Below are 22374 nucleotides of genomic sequence, written 5' to 3'. Positions count from 1 at the left end.
GCTTAGGGTTTTCGCAGGAACGAGCCGATGGTGGGCGACCTCTCTCTAGGCGGCCTTTTCTCGCACTACGGACTGACAACTGTGGGTTGGACTGACCACTCCCAGAGTCCAGCAGGGCTTAGCTGGCAAATTTTCTTGCTGATCGATCCTCCCACTCTCACGGCCTCGTAACTCGCACTAATCCAGCAAGGGAAGCCCTTCAACCTGCTGCTTCTCCAGTGGCCCAGTGGTTGGGTTGGCCTTGCTTTTCACTTGGATGAAACAGTCCACTTGACTGGGATGGTTCTAGCGGGGAGCGTCAGAGGCGCCTAAACACACCTGCAGATGGAGTAGCAACGTTGAATGCTGATCTGATGGTGACTTTGGTTCGCACTTCCTGAATCCACTCTGAATGTAAAGAAGGAATCTAATAAAATTGGGCACCGCGGGCGGAAAAGGAATCACGGAAATTTGGAAACGAGAAAAACAACAAACAGATCGTCCGTAGTAAGTGAGATGACCAGGCTTCTTCTGACTGTGTTGATGCTGTGCTGATCTGCTATGCCCGGGCAACAGAATCCTGCCCGAGGACCTGCTTAAATGGTCCTCCGTACTTGCAAGTCTAAGTATATCCGGGCGGCTGCCACACAAAACAATTCCTTTGTCCCTTAGCTACTCGTATGAGTGCCATGACCATCTCCATGTGGCCTTGCCTGTTACTAAATTTGAAGCCATGGATGGATGCATTGTCTAAGAGTCCTATGCTCCCTAAACAAGTAGGTACCTATGTACTCCGTATACTCGTATATGCGAACATCGCTACCATGTGGCGATGCCGATCTTGTGTCGGTACCTTGCAACCGATATCATTGTCCTTCAATTCTGTTGGTTGCTACCACAATGGGGGCAGATGATCAGTACTATTAATTGACGGCCATGAACTTGGATACCGGCGAAGCGGATAACCCAGCAAGGGTCCTTCATGGACCCTGTGAGCCCTGACAATGATGCATCATTTACAGGGTGTACTCCGTACCGAGCACTCATTACCTATGAGCACTACCCACCTCGACCGTTCTCCAAATCTTGAGTTTGCACATGATGCATCTGCCCCTCGAACGAACTGCCGTGCTGTACCTTGTAGCCTGATTGCAGGTTCCAAGTGGCCCAACTCGTCATGGCCCTCGTCTATGACCCCTGGAAACTCTGGCGTCTCCGTTTTGACCCGTTCGCCCAGCATAACTGCACTTCTGCCACCTTTCAAGCAGTAGTATAGTCTATTTTGCAGCTCCTGCTCAGTACGAATGCCTCGTGGCGCGCAATACAAGCGACCTCTCTCTCGATGTGGTCCATTTCGTAGGGTGTGCCCAGCCCGAAAATGACGACCCGCCCAGTCTGTCCCTTCGTATGTGAGTCTGGCTCTCCCACCACCCAGACTTCATCAAACACGCAATAACGGAGTACACCTTACCAGTATACGTATGTACCCCATATTTGCTTCTGCGTGCGTCATACCTACTTCGTGATACCTCGTACACTTTTCCTGTGTCGAAGCACCGCCTTACCCATGGCCTTTTTCCAGTATGCCAACCTGGTGGCCTCTGGCATCCACGCTCTAGTTGATATGGCATTGGTTCCTGGATCTTGTCCTTGTCTCCTCAGCTGAATGACATCACAGACCGTCGCCGCGATACTACGAATAACACGCGGACGCTTAGAACACGACCAATACTCTGGGTGGTGGTATTATTGTTGCTGTGCCCACACCACGGACATCTCCCTGCCAAATCATTGTGTGCCTGGGCGGCCCGCACGGCTCGAAGCATTTATCCTTTACGTGTCATGAGGAGGACTAATCGACTAACAGAGTAGTTTGCGACTTTTGATATGCCCACGCCCCCCGTTCTCCCACCTGTTCTCTTCTCCCACAGGTGTGGTCTACTTACTGTCAGCGCGAGCACTCCCGTCACTCAGTCTCGTATTGCGTGAGGGTCTGACAGTGCAACCACAACCATTGCCCTTGACCCACTATAGCTCCGAGATGATATGGCGGAGTCCGCTTTGCAGGGGAAGCTTGTTTAGCGAAAACCACCAGAAGCCACTGTATGTCCTACCAGTGAACATCACCAATCAGCGCTAGATACGGCCTGGGAGTTCAGGTCCTCGTGCTGAAAACTTTGTGTGATAAGATGTGGTTTGGTCTGTGCCACAAATTTGAGAGTCCTTCCGAGAACTCTAGCGGATAGATTGAATAATGAGTACAATCGTAGATTCTCTGGTCAGCCACATCAGTTCCGCAGCGCTCGGACTGCTTTCCACCTACCTGGGTCACATCACGAGCACGCGCCCAATGCAACTGAACGTTGGAGCACCAGAACAGCAGTACTGGATCTTTTGCACTAAGCATGCAGCAGTGAGATGGGCCACCTTTGCTTCTAGTCGCACTATGCATGACGGGTGCTTGGATCGATAGGGACTGGATGAAAATGGATGGCGATATCCACCGAATCTTGTCAGGAGTGAGGTTGACAGTCTGTGCAGGATTCCGAGTCGGGCTGTTGGCTCGTGGCTGTCAGGGCCTTTAGCAAAACGCAGAAAAGCTACCAGCCATGTTGGGTCTCTCCAACATGTCGCTACGGAATGCCATGACATGGTCGTGGCGGAGTGGACCGAGGCAGTCTGCAGAAATTGAGATGAGATTGAGATTCGAGGTCGGGTCCGGGCCCACTCAAAGCGACACTTTGTATGAGGCATTTATGACAGGCCAATCATGCACGGCCTCTATCCGAGGCTAATGCGACGGTGGTTCAGATTTCGCATGCACAATTATTCCATTCCCCCACGCTCACTGGTAGTGGCACAGGCAAGACTGGTGGTAAACTGGGAGTTGCAAAGACGTCGGCACTCATCTCCTGCAAGCAGTTCGACGCGTCCCCGAGTCGTCGGTTAGGATGAGATGAATCGAAATGTCAACACCACCTAGCTCACTTGAACGGCGAGCCAATTCGTATTTGCATCACTCCAAGAATCACCATGCGAGGTTCCTGGGCGCCATGCCTCTCCAGAAATTGACCTATTCAGGACACTTGATATCCATATTCAGCCATGACCATGGTTTTTCATTCACCAGCATCGCCGTAAAGCCAACCAAAAGATCACTACGTGCTCCTGACCGTACGTACTTCTCCCAATAGTCTTCTGTTCTCAACAAATCAAGAATCTCTGCGCCTCACCAGAGGGGAGAGAGTTGTGCGCTCCCGTCGAGAAGAAGAGCCATGGATACTACCTGCGACATGGCTCCAAAGAGTCAAGGAACCCACCGATGATCAGCTGCTCACCGCACTGAAATGATCCTGGACTTCGACTTCGTGAGTGTTTCAACTGTTGACCGCAACCCGTGTGTCTGTTTCCAACCTTATTTCCATCCATCACTTCCTCACATGACAGCCCCATTTCTCACCGCAAGTTGTGCTCGGCATGAAGATCATCCTCTGGAAATGACTGGTAGTTCTTGAATGTCTACTGTAATTATATACTAGTTAACGAAGGGGGCTCCGGTTGTAGCTTTAGACACCTCAACTACAGAGCCCCAAGGAAATGTGAGAACGCTAGTCTTCCTTTCAATAATGTCGAGCTTGTTCTCTCGTTGCCTTGGAGAAGTATTTGAATTACATGTGCTATCCGTCTTTCTCAGGTCGGCATCACTTTCGCTCAAATCGAGAAACCCTGTTGCCGAAACAGTAGCCCTTTGATCGATGTAGATGAAGTCGACGGTTCTGAGCAAGTTAGAAATGCCAGGTAAGGATAGAACGAGTCAAAGATTTGTGGCTGCACTTCAGCTTAGGACCTTGCGAATACAATGCATTTCCCTACATCTGTATGGGCCACTTCTACAGTACTATTATCTCAAAAATCAATATTGAGTTCCTTCCTCGTGGGACACCTTAGTCCCTTGATCGATGAAGACACTAAAGTAGCATTCTGTACCTATGTTACTTCTCATCTCAGTTTTTACCACTCCAGCAGGAGAAAACAGGGGAATCCGCCCACAATTTTCGAAGATGAGAACCTTGACTATGGCAAGCAATATTTCGCGTGCGAAATTTAAGTATTGCCAAGATGGACCATTTCATATTAGGAGTAGATACTTGTTGGCGGCCTTCACTCAAAGTAGCGCGTAAATTATGCTGGGGTACATCCCCAAGCTGTAAACTTATAATCACCTATACACTCATCGATGAAGGGCTTTTGCTATCTATAAGTACTGGCGCCTTGAGCGTAGACCAGGCCTTATAGAGCAGCCTATACGAAACCTGGTAGCCCTGCCTCGTCACAACCAGGCTAGAGGTAACGGACAACGAATACGCAGCGATTTTGAGCGTATGAACCAGCAAGTTAAGCTGCAACGGCATACATTACGCCCCTCCAGGTCTCAGGAGCGAAGGCAGGCGTAGGACTAGAAAAGGCCGCAGGACCACCTAGAAGCGCGGGCAATACTAGTTTTATAAATACCTCTAGTAAGGCGCCTAGGAAGAGCCCCATAGACAGTAGTTATTAGTACTGAATAATGTTAGTACTGTAACATTAGATTAGTTATATTACGCCATTTACGGGTCATTATTTGTAGCCTGGTGGATACTTTAGTATAGAAAACCGTTAAACTTAGTGGCGATTACCTAGTAAAATCTACTCCTGATATTATGATACCCGCCTTGGCATTCAATAGTGCACGTGAAACACGAAATATTGCACGCGAAATATTACTTCCCCCTTGAATCTTTGCTCTCATTCTTGCCGTAACGATAGGGAAAAAGGAAAGGCTTAGTTACTGTGTTAGCCAGTTAAAAGGCACCAGATAGAACGACAAGGCTGCCATCAAGCCTTGGCTTGGTACTCCACTGGTTGGACTTATCACTCAGGTGTATGTACAACTCAAAATCAAACTTCCCATATGTTCAGTCTTAATGAGAACTTCTCTGTATGAACATCGCATTTGAAAAGACTTTTTCATTCGCCTTGCGATATCCCTGCACTACCGAATGCACGATGTTGACTGGCCTAAACGAAGATTATCCTCTCCAATATCCTTTTTATATTCCATGTTAGCATAACCCTCTGAGCCTCGACAAAAGAGTAGTCAATTACAACAGCATCCGCTAGCGAAAACGGCCTGTCCAACACTCATCAACCAAGATGGCCGGGGATCAACTTCAAGAGGAACCAGAGCCAGGACTATCGATCTCCGCGGAGCACCTACACTACATCCAATCACTTGATGAATCCCCCGAATGCTACGCTCGTTTCTTCGATGCTCTGCTGATCAGAAAATCTACCCACGCGGACTTTTTCCATGACTTGAAGGCCTTCCGGGAGCAGTCAGTGATAATACGTGTGCTTGAGCCAGGCACTAAGGAGAAATTCCGGGAGTGTACTGTAGGCTTTCTGGGATCTCGCTTCGCCCACCCTTGGTGCCGTAGCTCTGCTGCTCACGCTTCGGGGTGGACTAAGGCTACCTGGGCTGGAAGGACAAAGAAGCTCAGTGCCGAAGCAAAGAAAGAAGAAGACAAGCTCCACCGTCTACTCGTGCCTATATGGATTGCTTTCCGCCGAAGGATGTTTCCGGAACAGGACTTGTTGCAGAAATGGGTGGACGAGGAGCCTCAGAGGCAAGCAGCAAGAAAAGCCGATCTTGAGACTAAGGAGAAGGCTCAGGCAACGAAAGATGCATCCGGCCCAAGCGCAAACAATACTCCTCCTAACATTTATCCTGAGCTCAGCTTTGCTACTTCGTCGGCCGCTTCATCAGCCGCCGCACCTGGAAACAACACAACACCCAGCAATGGGCAAGGTGCCGCAGTTGAGCAGATGTTTCTTGGAGTTGCTGTTAGTGGTTTCATCATGAGCGATAAGCGGGTAAAGAAATATGTTGAGAAAAAATTGAAGAAGAATAAATGAGCCATCGCGAGCCATCGAGTCGGAATCTTGGCTAGCCGACCCTTTATCCGTACTGATGCCACGGACGAAAGGCGCTGGTTTGAGCTTCTGCTCACCACAAGACCAGAAGCATTTTCCTCCGAATACACTCCATGAATCGGAGCCGGAGGGTCTTGTCATCTGGGAATGGAATTCCAGTCGCGCTATCCTTCAAAGCTTACTATCGTCACTCTTTAATGGCCAGAATGAGATCTTCAGACCACGAGACAGCCGAGCACCATCCTTTAAGTCCATTCACCACTGGCGGAAAAGAAGCGGCGCGGAAGCTCGTACGAATCGCGACTCAGCCACTTCACATTCTTCTTGGGCAAATGATGAATTTGCGCAGAGCTTCCGGTAAACAAACGGCGTCAAGCTCGACATTGCAACATCTGTTGTTTCCTTGAAGGAACCATTGGGTGAATGCAACGCCGCTCAATACGACCCCAAATAAGGCCCTTAGCATTCCTCACTGCACCCACAAGCTTTTCCATCCAAGACACAGCCTGTTGTCCTGAACAGGACTCAAGTGCGCCGGCGTCGCTCGATGACTGACATCATTTGCATGCCTCGCCTGCTTTCTTGCTTCCGAGCCACTTCAGAATCCACAACGGTAGCGGAGACGTTTGTTTCGTGACCCACGAATTCATGGTCAAGGAAGATGACTGTGTCTAATTCAAAGATACCATGTGATTCTAGAAGACGCCACTTATAAAACGTTGTATCTTCCGTACCTCAATCTATCTTACGTATATTGGAGTAGCGCGACAGCCACAGAAAGTGAAACAAGGAAGCCGCTCAAGCTTCCCAGGCTTTTGACGGTGGGCTTCCGCAGAGTGAAGGAACAAATTGTGCGAGTGCCCTCCAAAAGTTGTGGATATTTCAGCAGTGAACAGTAAATGCGTGCCCTTGCGGGACATGTTCCTAGGTCATTATTTCTACTCTGGGGTGGTAGGCAATATGCCAGGAGCAAGTGCTGAGGCTAGCTAAATTTTGGAACTCCATCGACATATCGAACGGCTGTCAACCCAGAGTTCTGGAAATCCTCTCTTTTTCAATAATATTTGCAGCCAACCAGATAGGCAACTGCCTCTTCCTTGGTTTCATACCAGAATCGTGGTTTCGAAACCCGTCCTTTCTTCTGCTTAAACGGGCTTCCCTGCTCGTTCTGATGGCACCAGTGTATCTACGCTCACCCTCATCAGGTCTGGAACCATATCGGGCATGAAGGGTCGGCCTCGCCACGTATAGTCGTTGTATTTGCATGGCACTGACTCAGAATCGTGCATCCCGGTATGCGTAACGTGCGGACAAACCTCATTTCACAGGAGGACTTCTCCAGTCATACGTAGTGTTCAATGCAGGTACGAAGGCTCCGAGCTATTTGATAGTTCCGTGCCAACGAGACGGTGTCTTGAGCCTTATCCACGAGACACGTTCAATACTAGCGGCACCTTTCTCGTCACCTAAGTGATCGCAGTGTTCCGAAACCTCTCAGGCCTGAATGAGTACACAGATAGCCAGGACATTTTTGGCACATGGAGAGCAGCATGCCTCACGCTACCGTCTGCTGGCGCCCCAATCTAATTTTTAAGGCAAGCCAAGTGAAGACCATAGACGGACCAGATCGACCGACTTACTTGCAATCCTCGCATTCTGCCTTCGACGCGGCATTCCCCTCCGCATCAGCATCCTGAGCCATGGTGATGATCCGGTTATCCTTCTTGGAGTCTGGACCGGTTCGAGGCTCTGCTAAAGCAGCGGCAGCGGCAGCACCATCTCCTGGGCCTGGTGGATGCGCTTTCTCGCCCACCCAATTCTTCTCAATACTTTGCTCTTCCTGCTGCTGCTGCCGTCTTTTAAGACTGCGGTCGATATGTCCCAAGTCCCGTCCAGGTTCAATGACGTTGCGCACGCGGTTCTTCAGCTCTTTGGTCTCTGGGAATCCACCTTCGGCCTTGCGATCCCAGAGGAGGGTCTCAACCACTGCTGAAGAGCTTGCGTCACTATCCTGGGCCTTGGAGCTAGCAGCTGGTGGGCTTGAATGTGTCATTGTCACGGTAAAGACTCCACCTGTCACTGGGATCAGAGCTACTTCCCCCAGAGATGTGCTGAATGTTTGCAGGAGTTCCTGTGCATACTAGTAGGTAGCCCGTGTGTTAGCTAAGAACGTCGCATGCCTGCAAACGTATCATTGATGCTAGGTTAGGAACTGCAAGGAACAGGAAACAGTATAGAGCTCGAGCCGACGAGCCTAAGAATACTGCCAGGTGTAAAATCTGGCATTGCAGAAGGCTTCCAAGACTGCCTTGTAGCACAGATAGCTGCCGGCTATCCAATCTGGCAGTCGAAAGAGTCCCACTCTTCGACAGCTTCCCATGATAGCACAACTCGCAACTTGACGAAAGGAATATGCAACTCACATAGGCCGCCCGCAGGTTCCATTTGCATTGTGTACAAAATGTGATTGCTACTCGCGGAACTTGAACCTGGGAGTTCACTTTGGTAGCCATCGTGCGGCAGTCAAAGATTTGAGGAGCTTCCTTCAGTATCCTGGTCCTCGAAGCTTTACGTAGACTGTTCCACGAGGGAGTAGTGAGAAATAGTACGGGAATCTGGCAAAAGATTGTGATGTGAGCATGTGAGCACTGTATATATCAGCAAAACCCTACGTCAATCAAACGTGTACAAAGTCTAGCTTTAAGCTTTTGTCCAAAGAAAACGTGCAGCTGAAAATGCCCCAATCCCACAATGGTCGACAGCCACCCGGAGCATTTAATGCGATGCAGTACTAGAGAAAACCCAAATCGTGGGGCCCAACAATGATGAATTGTACATAGAACAACCTATCGAAAACCTTACGAGGTCCATCTTTGTGCAACGTATCAATATACCAAATAGCCAGTCCAGGCGCAAGGATAAAATTTCCCATTCATTACATTACTATTCGTGAGACAAGCAAGGGTGTTTCGAACCACTTTGGGAGCAATGGGCATCAGCGATTTGGATGGGATAGAGGACGAGTACCTACCTTAGCTGCCTACGATAGTTAATAGGTGCTCGGTGCTTGTACACATCAATTGTGCCAGCAAATGAAAGGAGCGTCGCGCCCTGGGCGGCCCTTTTCCGGGGCTATGGAACCGAGAGTGCGGGTAGAGAGGGCTTGGGATATCATTCTTGGATAGGCGCTGTATTCCGTACTCCGTAAGCGAAGAGCGAGTCCTGACTCCTGAGACCTTCTCAAGCCTGGGGTGCCAGGGTATCCTTGGGTTTGTTTGTCGGCGTTTGATCTCGCTCACTGCTCCATCAACATTAGGCGTTGCTCCATCCACTACTTAGTATTGTCTTTAGAAACGCAATCTTGCGATGTCTCGACGGAGATGGTGATATGATACTATAGAAAGTTTGGAAAGAGAAGGAGAAAAAAAATGCACGGACAGCGTGGCGATGCAGCTAGATGATATGAACGAGCTGGCTGGTAATTGTGCGAGAGTGAGGCGGTCAGTTGTGTTTAGGGGCTTATAAATCCCGTCTTGATCGGGGCATATTCAAGGCTGGGGAAAACGAGGGCCTGATGTCCTTGCTGACGGGGCAAATGAAAAGATGGAGGGGAATACAGATTCATTCTCATTCCGTGTGATTTCCCTTTTTTTTGGATTCGATTCATAGCCATCCCTAACACCCTCTGATGAGATTACCTTCTTCATCAAAATTGGTGGACAAGCTGAATAACAACGCACTGAGAAACGTGCTGCTTTTTACATTGAAAAACTCTGAGATCGCCCTGCTGAACGTGCTGAGAACGCCGGTTTGCGCCTAATGCTTTTAACAAACATCAATCCCTTTATGGTTGGAGCGCTCGATTGATAGGATCTGGTAGTTGTCGCACTTTTCTTTATCCATCAATATCATCAACAGACCATTACATCACGACGCAGCATCCATCACTTCCAGCGCTTTGAGGGTTGTATGGATCTTCTTTCCTGTCGACTTGTCCCCAGACTGAAGGTACCATGTAATCTCTCGTTTGATTGCAGTAGTTGATCAGACTGTGCCAAAACCGATTAGTAAATTGAAATGTGCGCCTTCCTCGTTTGATGACAAGAAGCTCACCTCATTGATGCTTCAGCGACTTTCACTCGAGGCCTTTCGAGGTCTTCCTTCAGCCGGGAGTTAAGTTCTTGTAGTCTTCGCAGTTTAAGATCTGCCATGGACTGTTTCTTGCTCTTGGCATCTCCACCGTCTCGCACCGCGTATGCTGCTGGCATGGTGCTGGAACGTTGACCTTGAGATCAAGACGGTTGTATAAATAGGAGCGATAATCGAGGGAATAGATGTTGCGCACGTCCGATGGTTTCTGGAAGAAGTAGGTGTCCTTTGTTCGCCTCGGCTGAGCTAGGCTAGGTGGAGGAGGTGGGTTTGGGTGAGGCTTTTTGACTGGATATGGAACGAAAAGGCGTTGCTCGTGGTGAGCCTGAGAGTTGTAGCGATCCTTGAAGGGCACCCGATGACTCGGACAGAGAGCAAGTTGATCAGGGTGTTGGCCGTGGAAGACGAGCCAGACGGTCTCTGTGAGAGGAGTTTGGGTTAGTAACAGGAGATGGTTGACTGCTTCTGGGTGCAGTGGGCCGAAAATAAGGAGGGCCAGTGTCGTACCTGGTGAGAGCATCCTAGTGACTCCCGACATCCGCTAATATCAATATAGCGGGACGCTAAACGCGTTTTGGTACGGGCTTGCTCGTTGGTTCAATTTCGGTCACGTGCGCGCAAATCACGTGGAGAAGCCTCACAAATCTAACAGTAACGGCCAATCAGCCGACAGGCATCCGGGAGATGGCTCACGTGCCTGCAATCATGACTAGTGCCAAGACTTGCTAAGCCAAGGAAGTTTGCAAACCCTCACACTGAAATGGCACGACAGCCAGGCTGGTCACAGAGGCAATATTTTATCCCGTCATCTCTAGGACAGACTATTTACAAAGTCTCGAGAGGTCATTGACTTGATCTTCTCTGCTTTCCTGAGATTCCTAGCCGACGATCTTCAAGATGCCTCCTCCACCGCATATCCGGCCGGAGAATGTGCTCAGGGTAAGGCCATTAGCCACCACTCTTCCTCACTCAGCCTTTGCTGAGTCTGCCTGCGCTCATGACTGACATTGTATCATTTCTAGCGAGCACAAGAGCTCATCGCCGTTGATCAATCCCAAGCTGCGCTCAATGTCTTACATGAACATGTCACCTCCAAGCGATCTCGCAATAGCCCGATCGCCTCCTTGGAACCTGTGATGCTCCTCTTTGTCGAATTGTCAGTCGATCTTCGCAAAGGCAAATCTGCAAAGGATGGACTTTATCAGTACAAGAACATCGCACAGAACACCAATGTCGGGACCATAGAGGTATTTATTTCTGGCTTGGACACAATGGGCCTTATTCTGACACGATTGTAGTTGGTTCTAAAAAAATTTATCGAACTTGCCGAACAAAAGGTCACCGAGGCGCAGGCAAAGGCTGACCAGGTTCAATCCTCGATTGAGACTGCAACTTCCACAAATCTCAACATTGAAGATCTCGAAGCTACCGAAACTCCCGAAACAATTCTCCTTGCCACCGTGTCTGGTGAACAATCCAAGGATCGAACCGATCGAGCAATCGTAACGCCATGGCTCAAGTTTCTCTGGGAGACCTACCGTACTGTTCTTGAAATTCTCAAGAATAATGCCCGTTTGGAGATCATGTACCAGAGCACTGCTCATCAGGCTTTTGACTTCTGTCTCAAGTACACCAGAAAGACCGAGTTCCGTCGCCTTTGTGAGCTTCTGCGCAATCATGTCCAGAACGCGCATAAGTACTCCTCGCAGATGCACGCCATTAATTTGAACGAGCCAGACACTCTACAACGTCACCTGGAAACTCGTTTTCGCCAGTTGAATGTGGCTGATGAACTTGAGCTATGGCAAGAGGCCTTCCGCAGTGTTGAGGATATCCATATGTTGTTGACGCTGTCTAAGCGTCCGGCAAAGAATATCATGATGGCAAATTACTACGAGAAGCTCACCAAAATCTTTTTGGTTAGTGATAACTTCCTCTTCCATGCTGCGGCCTACAACAAATACTACAATCTTCTCCGCCAATCTTCTATCACTGTAGCTTCTGGACAAGGTACCAAACGAGATAATCCTGCCGTTTCGGAGGAAACTCTTACCAAGGCTGCCTCTTTCGTCCTCCTCTCCGCCCTGTCGATCCCTGTTATCAGTACATCTCGATCTCGCGGAGCCCTGGTCGACATTGATGAAGCTCGCAAGAACAAGAATCAGCGATTGACCAATCTTCTCAGCATGCCAATTGCCCCGACGAGAGCTGGTCTCTTCAAGGACGCATTGAGTAAAGGCCTTCTCAAGAGAGTTCGACCAGAGATCAGAGATCTTTATAACATTCTCGAAGTCGACTTCCATCCTCTTTCGATCTGCAAGAAGATCTCCCCAATCCTCTCTAAGATTGGTGCCGACCCCGAAATGGAAAAATATGTGCTTCCCCTTCAGCAAGTCATTCTGACTCGATTGTTCCAGCAATTGTCCCAAGTCTATGAATCAGTTGAGTTGAGCTTTGTTAATAAGCTTGCTCAATTCCCTGCACCATTCGAAGTGACTCCAGCAATGGTCGAGAAATTCATCATGAATGGCTGCAAGAAAGGTGATCTTTCAATCCGCCTCGATCACGTCTCTGGCATTTTGGCCTTTGACTCGGATGTATTCTCTTCCACTAAAGCCCTTCAATCAGGCGGTGCGGCAGGATCTGCTGAAAGCGAGACCGGCTCTGTTCAGCGACTCCAAAACACTCCCGCAGAGATTGCTCGATCTCAATTGACTCGTCTAGCCAAGACTTTGCATATCACATGCATGTATGTGGACCCATCTTACAATCAAACTCGCCTAGCAGCAAGAGAATCGGCGTTAGCACGTGCTGAGGCTGGTGCCGCCCAAGAACATGAAAATATCCTGAAGAGGCGAATCGTCATCGAGAAACAAAAGGAAGCAGCCTCCGAAGCACTCTCTAAACGTCAAAGAGAAGAAGAGACACGCCGTCGTATCCGTGCTCAGCAACAAGCCGAGGCCGAAAGCCAGCGCTTACGGGACGAAACCAAAGCCAGAGAACTCAAGCGTGTTAAAGATGAGCAGGCTCGGATTCGCCGTCAGGAAATGGAGAAGCAGTTGGAAGAGCTTAAAGGAGGCATGAAGATCGACTTGGAGGATGTCAACATTGAGGACCTCGATTCGAATGCTATCCGCATTCTCAAACTTACACAACTTGAAAAAGACAAGAACGAAAAGGACAACCGTATTCGTGTGACTGCTAAGAGAAATGATCACCTCGAGCGCGCATTCCGTCGCGAGGAGTTGAAATACCAGGACGAGGACTACGAGAAGCAACGGAGGGAAGATCTTCGAGTGTATGAGGAGACCAACGTCTCTACCTTGCAAGAAGCCCAATTAAAACATAAGGAAGGCCTCGCACTGAAGCACCGTCTGAGCCGCCTAGTCAAAACGTACGACTCCTTCAAAGGCCAAATTACTGTACGCCGTGCTACCGAGTTCGAAAGACTCCGGAAGAGGGCAGAGCGCGAGTTTGAAGAAGAAAAGCGGAAGCGCATCAAGGCATACCATGAGGAGCAAGCCCGACAACGTGCTGCACTTGAGGCTGAGGAACGCCGCATCCAGGAGGAAGAGGAGCAGCAACGACGAGAGGAAGAGGAGAAAGCCAAGGCTGAGGAAGAGAAAAAGAGAATTGCTAATGAGAGAAGGGCCAAGGCTGAGGCCGACCGTGCTGAACGTGATGAAGCCGCTAGGAAACAGATGCAGCGCGAGGAAGAAGCTGCCGCCAGAAGAGCAGCTCGCAAAGCTGAGCCTCAACCGCCACTTCGAAGAGAGCCTCCGACGCTTGATAGCCGCTCTGATTCCCAGGAGGGTCGAACAGCTCCCCGGCTTGCATTGGCAGGGAAGGCTGGCGGAAGCTGGCGTGAGCGTCAACTCGCAAAAGAAGCAGCAGAAGCCTCTGGTCCCCCCTCTCGCGCAAGGCCTGAACCTTCTGATGCTCCACCGGTTCAGGAGCCCGCTCAGCCTCGTCGCCCAGGTGGTTATGTTCCTCCTCATTTGCGTGAGGGTGTTTCTACCCGTGCAGAGGCTCCTCCGAAAGATTTGCCTGCTCGCACGTCCTCTGCCTCGCCCGCTAATGGCGCCAGTGGCAGATACGTTCCCGCACGACTCAGAGAAGAACGCAGCAATTCGAGGGAAGGTGCTGGATCACCTGGACCTGCCGGGGGTGACGAACCACCCAGGAAGCCCGCAACTGGTGGTCGCTATGTGCCTCCAAGCATGCGGAACCGTTAGATAGCAACAAATTTTTCGAATAGCTTCAAATTGTTGCAACGGGTTGGGCGGCTCTTGTCATTCTCCGATGCAAAAAGTGTGCATGTGTATTTTAGTTTCAGCCCTTGGTTCATTCCGACCACCAAATTGAACTGGCATAGCGGAGCATCGAGGCGTGTGGCCGATCAATAGAAATGGTATCCTAGCCTTTAAACCAACTGCAATGGATGTTGACTTTCACTACTACTCGTTTGCTCGGCCGAATAGACCGCGACCTGTTGGATTCATACCGACAGCATGACCTCCAGAATCACTCTCCCAACTCCAGTGTCGCTAGTCTCGTAGAGGACTTGGGCCTTGCCCCCATGGCTCTCAATCTCATGCGTGAAGTCATCCACCCCTCCCCCGACTCCAAAGTATACTTTCTTCGCCGCGACCCACGCTTTGGCATCGCTTGCCCCGAAATTCTGTCGATGCTTTCGAATCAGTTGCAGCAATGTAGCGGCAAAGATCTTGGTTGATGCGAGTGAGTAGATCGTCTCGGAGGCCAGTATCAACAGATGTCTCGGCTCCGGTGGGGTAGAGTTTGCTTCTGATGAGAGGGATGCGAACAGGTCATTGAACGAGTCTCCCCAACCTCCAGATAGGAAGTTGAGAGATATTCTATGCTGTCGAAGACTCGTTTCTAGGTCGTCGATAAAGTGTGGGCCTAGGGCTTCCACGTCGAACTCTCCTTCCTCCGAGAGCTCATCTGCCGGTGAGGTAGAAGAGGAAGGGACCGTTCCTGCTTGTTGAGAACAATTGACCAGAACATTCGGGGCCGTTACCAATCTCAGCACGTCTTCGTTGTAATCGCACAGCGTCATCCTTAGATCCGCTGTCGCGCCATTGCTCAGATAATTCCTCAAGATAGCCAGGCTTGGAATGGCGCTACCAGCTCCCATTTCCACAATATCCCACCCACTTAGGCCTGAAGGTCTGAAGTTGAGTCCTGAGCACAACGATGCGAGATCCAGAGCACACTCCCAGGTCTTGAAGCCGCCTTCGTACACGCCTGAAGTCAGATCGCCGCTCTCCAGACCCGAGAGTAGATTTTCGGAAACGTTGTGCTCGTGCTCTTCTGGACTCACCTCCGCCATTAGCTGCGCTCGGATGTCGAAGAGCGAGCGTCGTCGGACTGCTGTTGATCTGAGACTCACGTTCGTCGAGGGTACGTATGCCGATTGGGTGGTATCACGCCTTGGTGTGACTTTCAGAGTGTTGTATGATAATTGAGATGGAGCATGTTGTAGCTTTTTCAGGTGTTAGAATGATTCTCTGCACAATCAGAAGATTGCTTAATGTGGCATATGGCACCAGAACCAGGATGGCTCTTGGTCTGTGCCTTAAGGATGAAGTGGTGTGCATAGTCTCATTCATACATGAGAAGAATTTCATACATGGCATCTGAGCGAGGGATATAAACTTACAAGCTCACGTAAAGTATGCATCCTGGGCGCAATCGTCTGGGAAGGACCCGCAGTATGCTCCGAGATGAAATGCTTCAACATGTCGTTGATCAGACCGCCCGCTTGCTCCTCGTCTTGGCCGTCATCTTCGATGTCATCGCCGCTGAATCCAAACGAGAATGACATATTACCACACCTAGCACTTTGAATCTGGGCTACGCATACTCAGCAATTATCAATGGGAAGGGAAGAAAACAAAGGATTCAAAGATCCCGGCGTTGAATGAAAGAGTTTGATATCGATGTCAGACGGGATAGTTACGTTGTACTGCACTGAGCCTCTTGGTTCAATAAGTGGCTTGTGCAGAAAATCGGTCTGTCAGGCGCATGATTTCTTCGTGGATGGAAGACAGGAGCACGTGGAAGCTGCACACACGTGCCTGAAATTGAACCTCCGCTACCACATTTACGAGTCTACTACGAGCGATATTTATGGAGTGATGATACTTATTTGGGGAGGAGAACAATACTTTGTAACATCAAGCAGCCTCCATATGGGCAGTTTTGGGACCTCTTTAACCTTTTCTCACTTCGCAGTGTATTATGAGCTATCAAAGCTTTTATTTCTCGCCTACCTCCATCGTTAGGAGAGTAGATATCTTGTCGTGAGCTCGAGGTGCTTTGAAACTCATACTTGTGGTCTCCATCCAGCTTCGTGACGTCCCCACCCGGGACCAGCGTGAGCGAACATTTCAGGTTTTTTGGTCCAGTCTGTGGTTCTCAGCTTTTGAGTTATCCGTTGCCGCCAGCTTTGAGTCACTCACTGGCCCCTGTTCCGATGGCGTTATTTTGATTTCTTTTGCATTCTTAGCCGCTTCCTGACGAGGACCACCAATATGGTTAGCACAATGAAACCGTCCATGGAGCATCCCATTGCGATGCCGGCGATGGCCCCGGTTGAGCAACCGGTTGAAGTTTGATGTACAGGGGCTTGACCTGTCCGTGCGGCAGCATCAGGCCTAGTAGAATTTAAGCTTGAACTAGATCAGGTTGTCAGTGCCGCCCTAGTCTCCGCGGAAGTTTCCGTGTTGCTGGTATTGCTAGAGGTGCTCGAGATGCTTGGTGATGGACAAGACGTGGAGGAGCCAGATGTGCTTGAATGGGAGGACGAATCTGTCAGGCGGATACGACAATGGAAAGGCGGATTTCCTTTCTCACAGCCCACTACTTTGATGGTAATTGTTCCAGACGAGGGGGTCCATCCATTCTAGAGTCTGCTGCTGTCCTGTGGCCACTTCGAGCGTCGACCAGTCCTCCTGGTATCAAGAGCACGTTGTTGGGTTGACCGGCGACAAAGACGGGGAGTTGCACGAGTATTCCAAGGGAAAGTATCTTCAACTCTGATTGGATTCGCCACTCAAGTGTGCGCATTGTCGGCTGAAAAGAAATGAAGGAAGCTGGATCGCCCGCGACGAACAAAAGCCCCCAAAATAAGGCTGAAATTGGCAAGAGAAAGAGCAAAGCTTGTGAGCAACAGCGAGAGCCAGGGGGTGCCGTTGTCCTTCATCCAAGCAAGCAGCCAACTGACAGATTTTGAGCCTGGCCAATCGAGCCCCAGCTGCATGAGCGCTGAACACGGCAAATGGAGGTGTCAACATGGAGCGGACACAAGCAGCCCCTCTACTATGCCCGATGGTATGCGGGCGTGGTAGGCGCACAGATCAAAAGAATGGTAGCAAGTAGGCCATCGCACATGGTATACGGAGTTCTGGATGTCGGCTGTAGCAATGACAAACGGGATGATGCGAGATCATATTAGGTGCTGAAGCCACCGAGCCTCCCACACACAGAAGGACGATGATAGTTAGCATATCTTGGCAGCGAGCAAGGCCATTGGTAATTTACCCTTTTGGGATAATGATTCTGCCCATCGATATCTCTCTCTTCAGAATGAACTCTCATGCAGCGACCAGGTGTTCTATCAAGTACATGGAGGAAAAAGTGGTCTGTCCCGAGTGTCTATATGTCTATGCGGGATCTTAAGCAGTTCCCACCAGAACAGATTGTTTCCAACTCCAGATTTCAATGTTAGCTTACGCGAATTCAACAGGGTTTCGAAGGGTCCCAATTTTCGTGATGTTAACCTCGATCTTGGCTCCTGGGGTCAGGTATCTCGGCGGCTTTAATCCGGCTCCAACGCCTGTGCCCAACGTTAATTGTTGATTCGCATTCAGGCGGCTGAATAAAAGGAATAATGCTTACCTCCAGGGGTACCTGTCATGATCACGCTTCCCTTCTGCAGCGTTGTCCCGGAGCTCAGGTAAGAGATGATGTACTTGCAGTCAAAGAGCAAGTCGGACACGCTCTCGTCCTGTCTGACTTCGTCGTCCACAATCGTTTTGAGATGAAGTTTTGAAGGGTCGGGAATGAGTGCAGGTGCAACGAGAACGGGCCCTAGTGGAGCGAAAGTGTCAAATCCCTTGGAAAATCCCCATTGAGGCACTCTTCCAGCAAGTTCAGGGTCACGTTGAAGCTTTCGAGATGAGACGTCGTTTCCAGCTGTGTAGCCTCCGACGTAGTCAAGGGCGTCGTCCACTGAGACATCCTTTGCATCCTTCCCAATCACTATGCACTGGATTGAAGAACTTCGTCAGCATTGATCCCTTGGTAGAACTGGTTGGTATTAACGAACAAATTCTCCCTCATAGTCTGCTTGATCATCTTGGGCGATTTTCGGTATCACGATCGACGCCTCGTGGTCGATAACCGTCGTGTTTGGCTTGAAAAAAATGAATGGGAATGGTGGAGGAGCTCTCCCAGCTTCCTTGACTTCTTAACGGTAAGCATAGATCCTCAATCTAAGAGACCTTCAAAAAGATCCATGACCATACGCACTGTGCTTTGCATAATTCAAACCCACGCATCTCAAGATTGGAATCTCCGAGGCCGCCAATGGCCCGAGCACCTTCTTCACGCCGACGATCTCGTTCGTCACGAATGTCTGCCCTGTCGTGTCGAATATGTCATCACCGACAATCACTTTCGCCTGCAATTCGTCTGCTTCTGTGGCGTTGCCAACATCGAAATTTTCCGAAGGAAGAATAGGTTCCCCTCGCAGTGTCCGGCCGTCAGTCGCAACGAAGCGGATTAGACGTGTCCACGCAACTTTGACCATTTTTGATGCTCAAAAATTCTTCTTTTGTTGTTTACTGAGCTCGCCAGGCTGAGCGATCCTCTGGTTTTGTTTTACTTCGGAATTTGGATTCGTACACTGACGGAATGGAAGTGAAGTGGTCCGGGGAAAGAACGGCATGGCGCAATATGGTGCCGGTGAAGAGTCGGCGTTTGGGCCTGTTCCGCTTTCTACCAATCAACAATTGAAGAACGCACCGTTCGATTGACTATTTGTCATTTTATTCTGTGGGACCGATACTTGGTTCTTGCTGAGAGAACGCGCGCAAGTCACGTCTCGGCAATGTAGCCCTCTACGGTTGCGGATTACGACATATGACCGCCATCAAGAGACGTAGGTTGACTTGCTTTTCAATTAAATGATTAGGACTATTAAGAATTGGCATGGATCGATGCTACCCTGCCATTAGCGAGGTGAGACCGCTTTCAACACCAACAAGGTCGCTGAACAGATCCAAGTTGGTATCGGTCCAGTACTGATGCATACTCATGTCGTATGCAGTGAATAGGTCTGGGGGCGGCAGCATTGGAAGCATGCTGTTGGCCATCATTTCTTCAGGCCCAATCTCCTGACCCATATTTTGTACAAGGGCCTCATTCTGCTGTGTCTGTGACCTAGCCAAGTCTGCGTCAAAGGTAGACGCCAAAGAGCTGAGAATGGTTGGACCATGCTCAGGACTGCACTGGGCCAAAGTCATGCAGATCTGCACCAGCTTCAACAACGTCTTTCTTATCCTCTTGGCTGACTTCGTTCCTTCGCCAAATCTTTGCAGTGTCTCTGCCGCATGACGAAGTTTCGTAATCATGTCAGTGATTTTAGTAGTATCGAGCGACTCTGCCATCGTGATGGTCGGGCCCGACGGAGTCCATCTTGCGGCTGTCGTAATTTCCATCAGAATGCAACTGAAGATAACAAGTGCGGCATTGAACGCTAGACCATCTTCTTAGCCATGGAGAGTTGCGAGATTCTGGTAAAACTTACTGTAGTACGCAGAAAACCACCAAGCTCCCAAAAGAGCCGGCGGTCTGCTAGTACGATGCACAATGTCAACAATATCCATAGCGCATTGCTCGCACGCTTTGACACTTCGCTCTCCAAGGTCTTGGAAAAAGTGGTCTTCGTCTTCGGATACCGAGGTGGCATTTCGAAGCCTCGCTCTTCGGAGCAAGAATGCGCTCAGAACAGGCCTGTGCAGTAGGATCCGAATGTTGAGATATCTCAAAGTGATTATAACGCTTAATCGGTCGAAGACAGGATCCCATGAAGACGCCGAGACCGCATCCGGGTCGAGAGTATCCCAGGGTCGTCTCCGGAGCTGGGAAGGAAGATCAAGTTTCCACTCGGCTAATTTCTGCTCGAGGGCAAGCGTTCTCTCCAGCATAGCCGGAATCGTTAACTGCGGGTCGCCGTCAATATTGGATCCGTATAACTGGCATATAATTTCTTCCAGAATGTAGTACAGTTTTCTACCAAATCGTTAGTCCATCTCTCTTCATCAGCAGGAAATAGCCTTCCCTACATTGTTGCTATGAAGAGGCAAACAGTGTCTGGTGGATCCAAAGTGCTGAGGGACCCTGTTGAGGTTCCCATCATGCTGAGTTTCTCCAGATTCTGATTGACCGGCAACTCGAGCCTCATATATTGGTTTGGGATGGTTGCGGGACGACCGAAGGTCATGCTGAGCGTCCTGGTATAAGTAAGAACAAGGGACTCCGCTATAGCTCCTTCTGCTCTTACCTGTCTAGCACCATGCATGCGAACCATGTTCGCTTCCGTATCTCTGCCTCCACGGCTGTCAAGCCAACCGTTGCCGACCTGGAGTGAAGACCCAGTTGTATGGCTGCACGAACAGCTAGCCCATGGAGACTCCAGGCTTGATCGGACCGCTGAGTCCCCTGGCGGAATTGTGCCATCAACAGAAAACATTGCACTAGTGCTCGTTAATAACGCGGAATTTGACCAAGGTCTGGCTTATGAAGTGGGGAATTCTTACCACTTTCCAAATTCGCTGATTTGAGTTCTATGTCAGCCGACAAAGCATGCGCTCGCTCGATGAACACCTCCGACTCGGCTGCGTTCTTCTCTGCGGGCTGTTCCGGTCTGGCACTGATATATGTCGCAAAGGCAAATATGACATTTACCAGGCACAACCAAGACCGACTCACAGCTGTGAACTTATTCCGCCTTGCGGCAGAATATGTTCGTAAGATATCTTGTTCGTGTATATATGGAAACAGCATTCCAGTGTCGGAGAAGAAGAGTCGGATCAGGTGAAGGGCACGGGATTCGGAAGGCAACGATCGAATGTTGACAAATTGGCTCCGGATCGCTGGGCTTGTCTCGGACAGTGTTGTCACTGGGGACGCAGCTCTTGACACGAGTTGTTGGTTCAGTCCGCTGTCTGATTGCCGAGAGTGGCCGATTGACTTAAGCGTAGCAGAGGTCGCATCAGATATATGACGCAGGAACGTTATATTGGATGATGGTCCAAAGAATCTGGATTCTCTATCTTCTGGATCTGTGATTGCTGCCATCCCGTCGACTGAGTCTTCGCCACCATTTTGTAGTTGGGAGTCATCTTCATCCAGGATTGCGACATCTTCGTCTGAATTTGAGGCTTGCTGGAATGCTTCTCCTTGTTCTAGCGTGTGGCTTCGCAGTGGTGGTGGCTCACGTGAGTTAGTTTCCGGCTCTTTCTGATGAACCAAGAGGCGTAAAGTGTCCTCGATAGCACGCAGTCTTTCGTCATAGCCCGATTGAACTTGTGAGCTCTTCACGTTGTTAGCAGAACTTCCTGCTGCAGGTTGCTGGTAAACGCAGTTAAAACCGAGCTCCACGCAGAGGCTGCAGGAAGGCTTCGCTCCATTGCAGCGAGACTTGCGGTTCCTGCATGAGGTGCATGCCAGGGCAATTCTCCTTCGCTTGTAGGATGGAGGTGGGGTCGTTGGCTCCTGTGAATCGGTCTGGGAGGCTCTTCGTGCTTGATCCCCCGCCATGGCCGGTGGAAATCTTTGATAATCTATGACTATGAATTATCACGTGTCGGAACCCTCAGTCTCCTGATCGGATTGCACAGTGTATGAGAAGGAAGTCAGACGGCAATATCGGGGAACTGAATCCTTTGTATATCAAGCGGGGATGCACCGTTAGTTTTCCAAGCACCGGCAACGCCCAACCTCAATTAGAGTTAATTCTTAACCCTTTGGCGAGTAGTCTTCAGCCTTTAGTCGGCGGGTCAGCTGCGTAAGAGAAGCAACTGGAGCTGCTCACAAATGCGATTTTTTCACCCATGCGTACTGAAGTTCTCTCCCATGGATTAGCAACTTCAACTGCCCAACTGGTGGACTGGAAAACCAGGTATTGGCAACTGGATCGGGCTTACCAGCTCCCACGGACCAAACATAACCGATCTCTCCCCG

The 22374-nt window shown here is 49.9% G+C and overlaps 7 protein-coding genes across 7 annotated transcripts; 2 read left to right on the top strand and 5 right to left on the bottom strand.

Annotated features, from left to right (window-relative positions):
- Positions 1 to 5187: 5187 nt before the first annotated feature.
- A1O9_04566 (uncharacterized protein) lies at positions 5188 to 5925 on the top strand (the record flags this gene model as incomplete). Its single annotated transcript, XM_013406856.1, has 1 exon — positions 5188 to 5925. A coding segment is annotated over one exon (738 nt), but the record flags the coding sequence as incomplete, so codon positions are not given.
- Positions 5926 to 7588: 1663 nt separating this feature from the next.
- Positions 7589 to 8005, bottom strand: A1O9_04565 (uncharacterized protein; the record flags this gene model as incomplete). Its single annotated transcript, XM_013406855.1, has 1 exon — positions 7589 to 8005. The coding sequence occupies one exon, from the start codon at positions 8003 to 8005 to the stop codon at positions 7589 to 7591; it is 417 nt and encodes a 138-aa protein (XP_013262309.1).
- A 1869-nt stretch (positions 8006 to 9874) lies between these two features.
- On the bottom strand, positions 9875 to 10220 carry A1O9_04564 (guanine nucleotide-binding protein subunit gamma; the record flags this gene model as incomplete). The annotated part of the gene is made up of 2 exons (XM_013406854.1): positions 9875 to 10001; positions 10066 to 10220. The coding sequence occupies 2 exons, from the start codon at positions 10218 to 10220 to the stop codon at positions 9875 to 9877; spliced, it is 282 nt and encodes a 93-aa protein (XP_013262308.1).
- A 778-nt stretch (positions 10221 to 10998) lies between these two features.
- Positions 10999 to 14336, top strand: A1O9_04563 (translation initiation factor 3 subunit A; the record flags this gene model as incomplete). The annotated part of the gene is made up of 3 exons (XM_013406853.1): positions 10999 to 11040; positions 11124 to 11348; positions 11400 to 14336. The coding sequence occupies 3 exons, from the start codon at positions 10999 to 11001 to the stop codon at positions 14334 to 14336; spliced, it is 3204 nt and encodes a 1067-aa protein (XP_013262307.1).
- A 263-nt stretch (positions 14337 to 14599) lies between these two features.
- Positions 14600 to 15949, bottom strand: A1O9_04562 (uncharacterized protein; the record flags this gene model as incomplete). The annotated part of the gene is made up of 2 exons (XM_013406852.1): positions 14600 to 15607; positions 15785 to 15949. The coding sequence occupies 2 exons, from the start codon at positions 15947 to 15949 to the stop codon at positions 14600 to 14602; spliced, it is 1173 nt and encodes a 390-aa protein (XP_013262306.1).
- A 1906-nt stretch (positions 15950 to 17855) lies between these two features.
- A1O9_04561 (uncharacterized protein) lies at positions 17856 to 18937 on the bottom strand (the record flags this gene model as incomplete). The annotated part of the gene is made up of 4 exons (XM_013406851.1): positions 17856 to 17962; positions 18025 to 18394; positions 18455 to 18591; positions 18658 to 18937. 4 exons carry the CDS (start codon positions 18935 to 18937, stop codon positions 17856 to 17858), a joined length of 894 nt encoding a protein of 297 aa, XP_013262305.1.
- A 412-nt stretch (positions 18938 to 19349) lies between these two features.
- A1O9_04560 (uncharacterized protein) lies at positions 19350 to 21951 on the bottom strand (the record flags this gene model as incomplete). The annotated part of the gene is made up of 5 exons (XM_013406850.1): positions 19350 to 19885; positions 19937 to 20421; positions 20475 to 20642; positions 20693 to 20885; positions 20949 to 21951. The coding sequence occupies 5 exons, from the start codon at positions 21949 to 21951 to the stop codon at positions 19350 to 19352; spliced, it is 2385 nt and encodes a 794-aa protein (XP_013262304.1).
- Between the last annotated feature and the right edge of the window lie 423 nt (positions 21952 to 22374).

This window comes from Exophiala aquamarina (genome assembly GCF_000709125.1).
Source record: "Exophiala aquamarina CBS 119918 chromosome Unknown aczIA-supercont1.3, whole genome shotgun sequence".
NCBI lineage: Eukaryota > Fungi > Ascomycota > Eurotiomycetes > Chaetothyriales > Herpotrichiellaceae > Exophiala > Exophiala aquamarina.
Note: the sequence above shows the minus strand (reverse complement) of the source record. Positions and strands in the feature narration are given on the sequence as shown.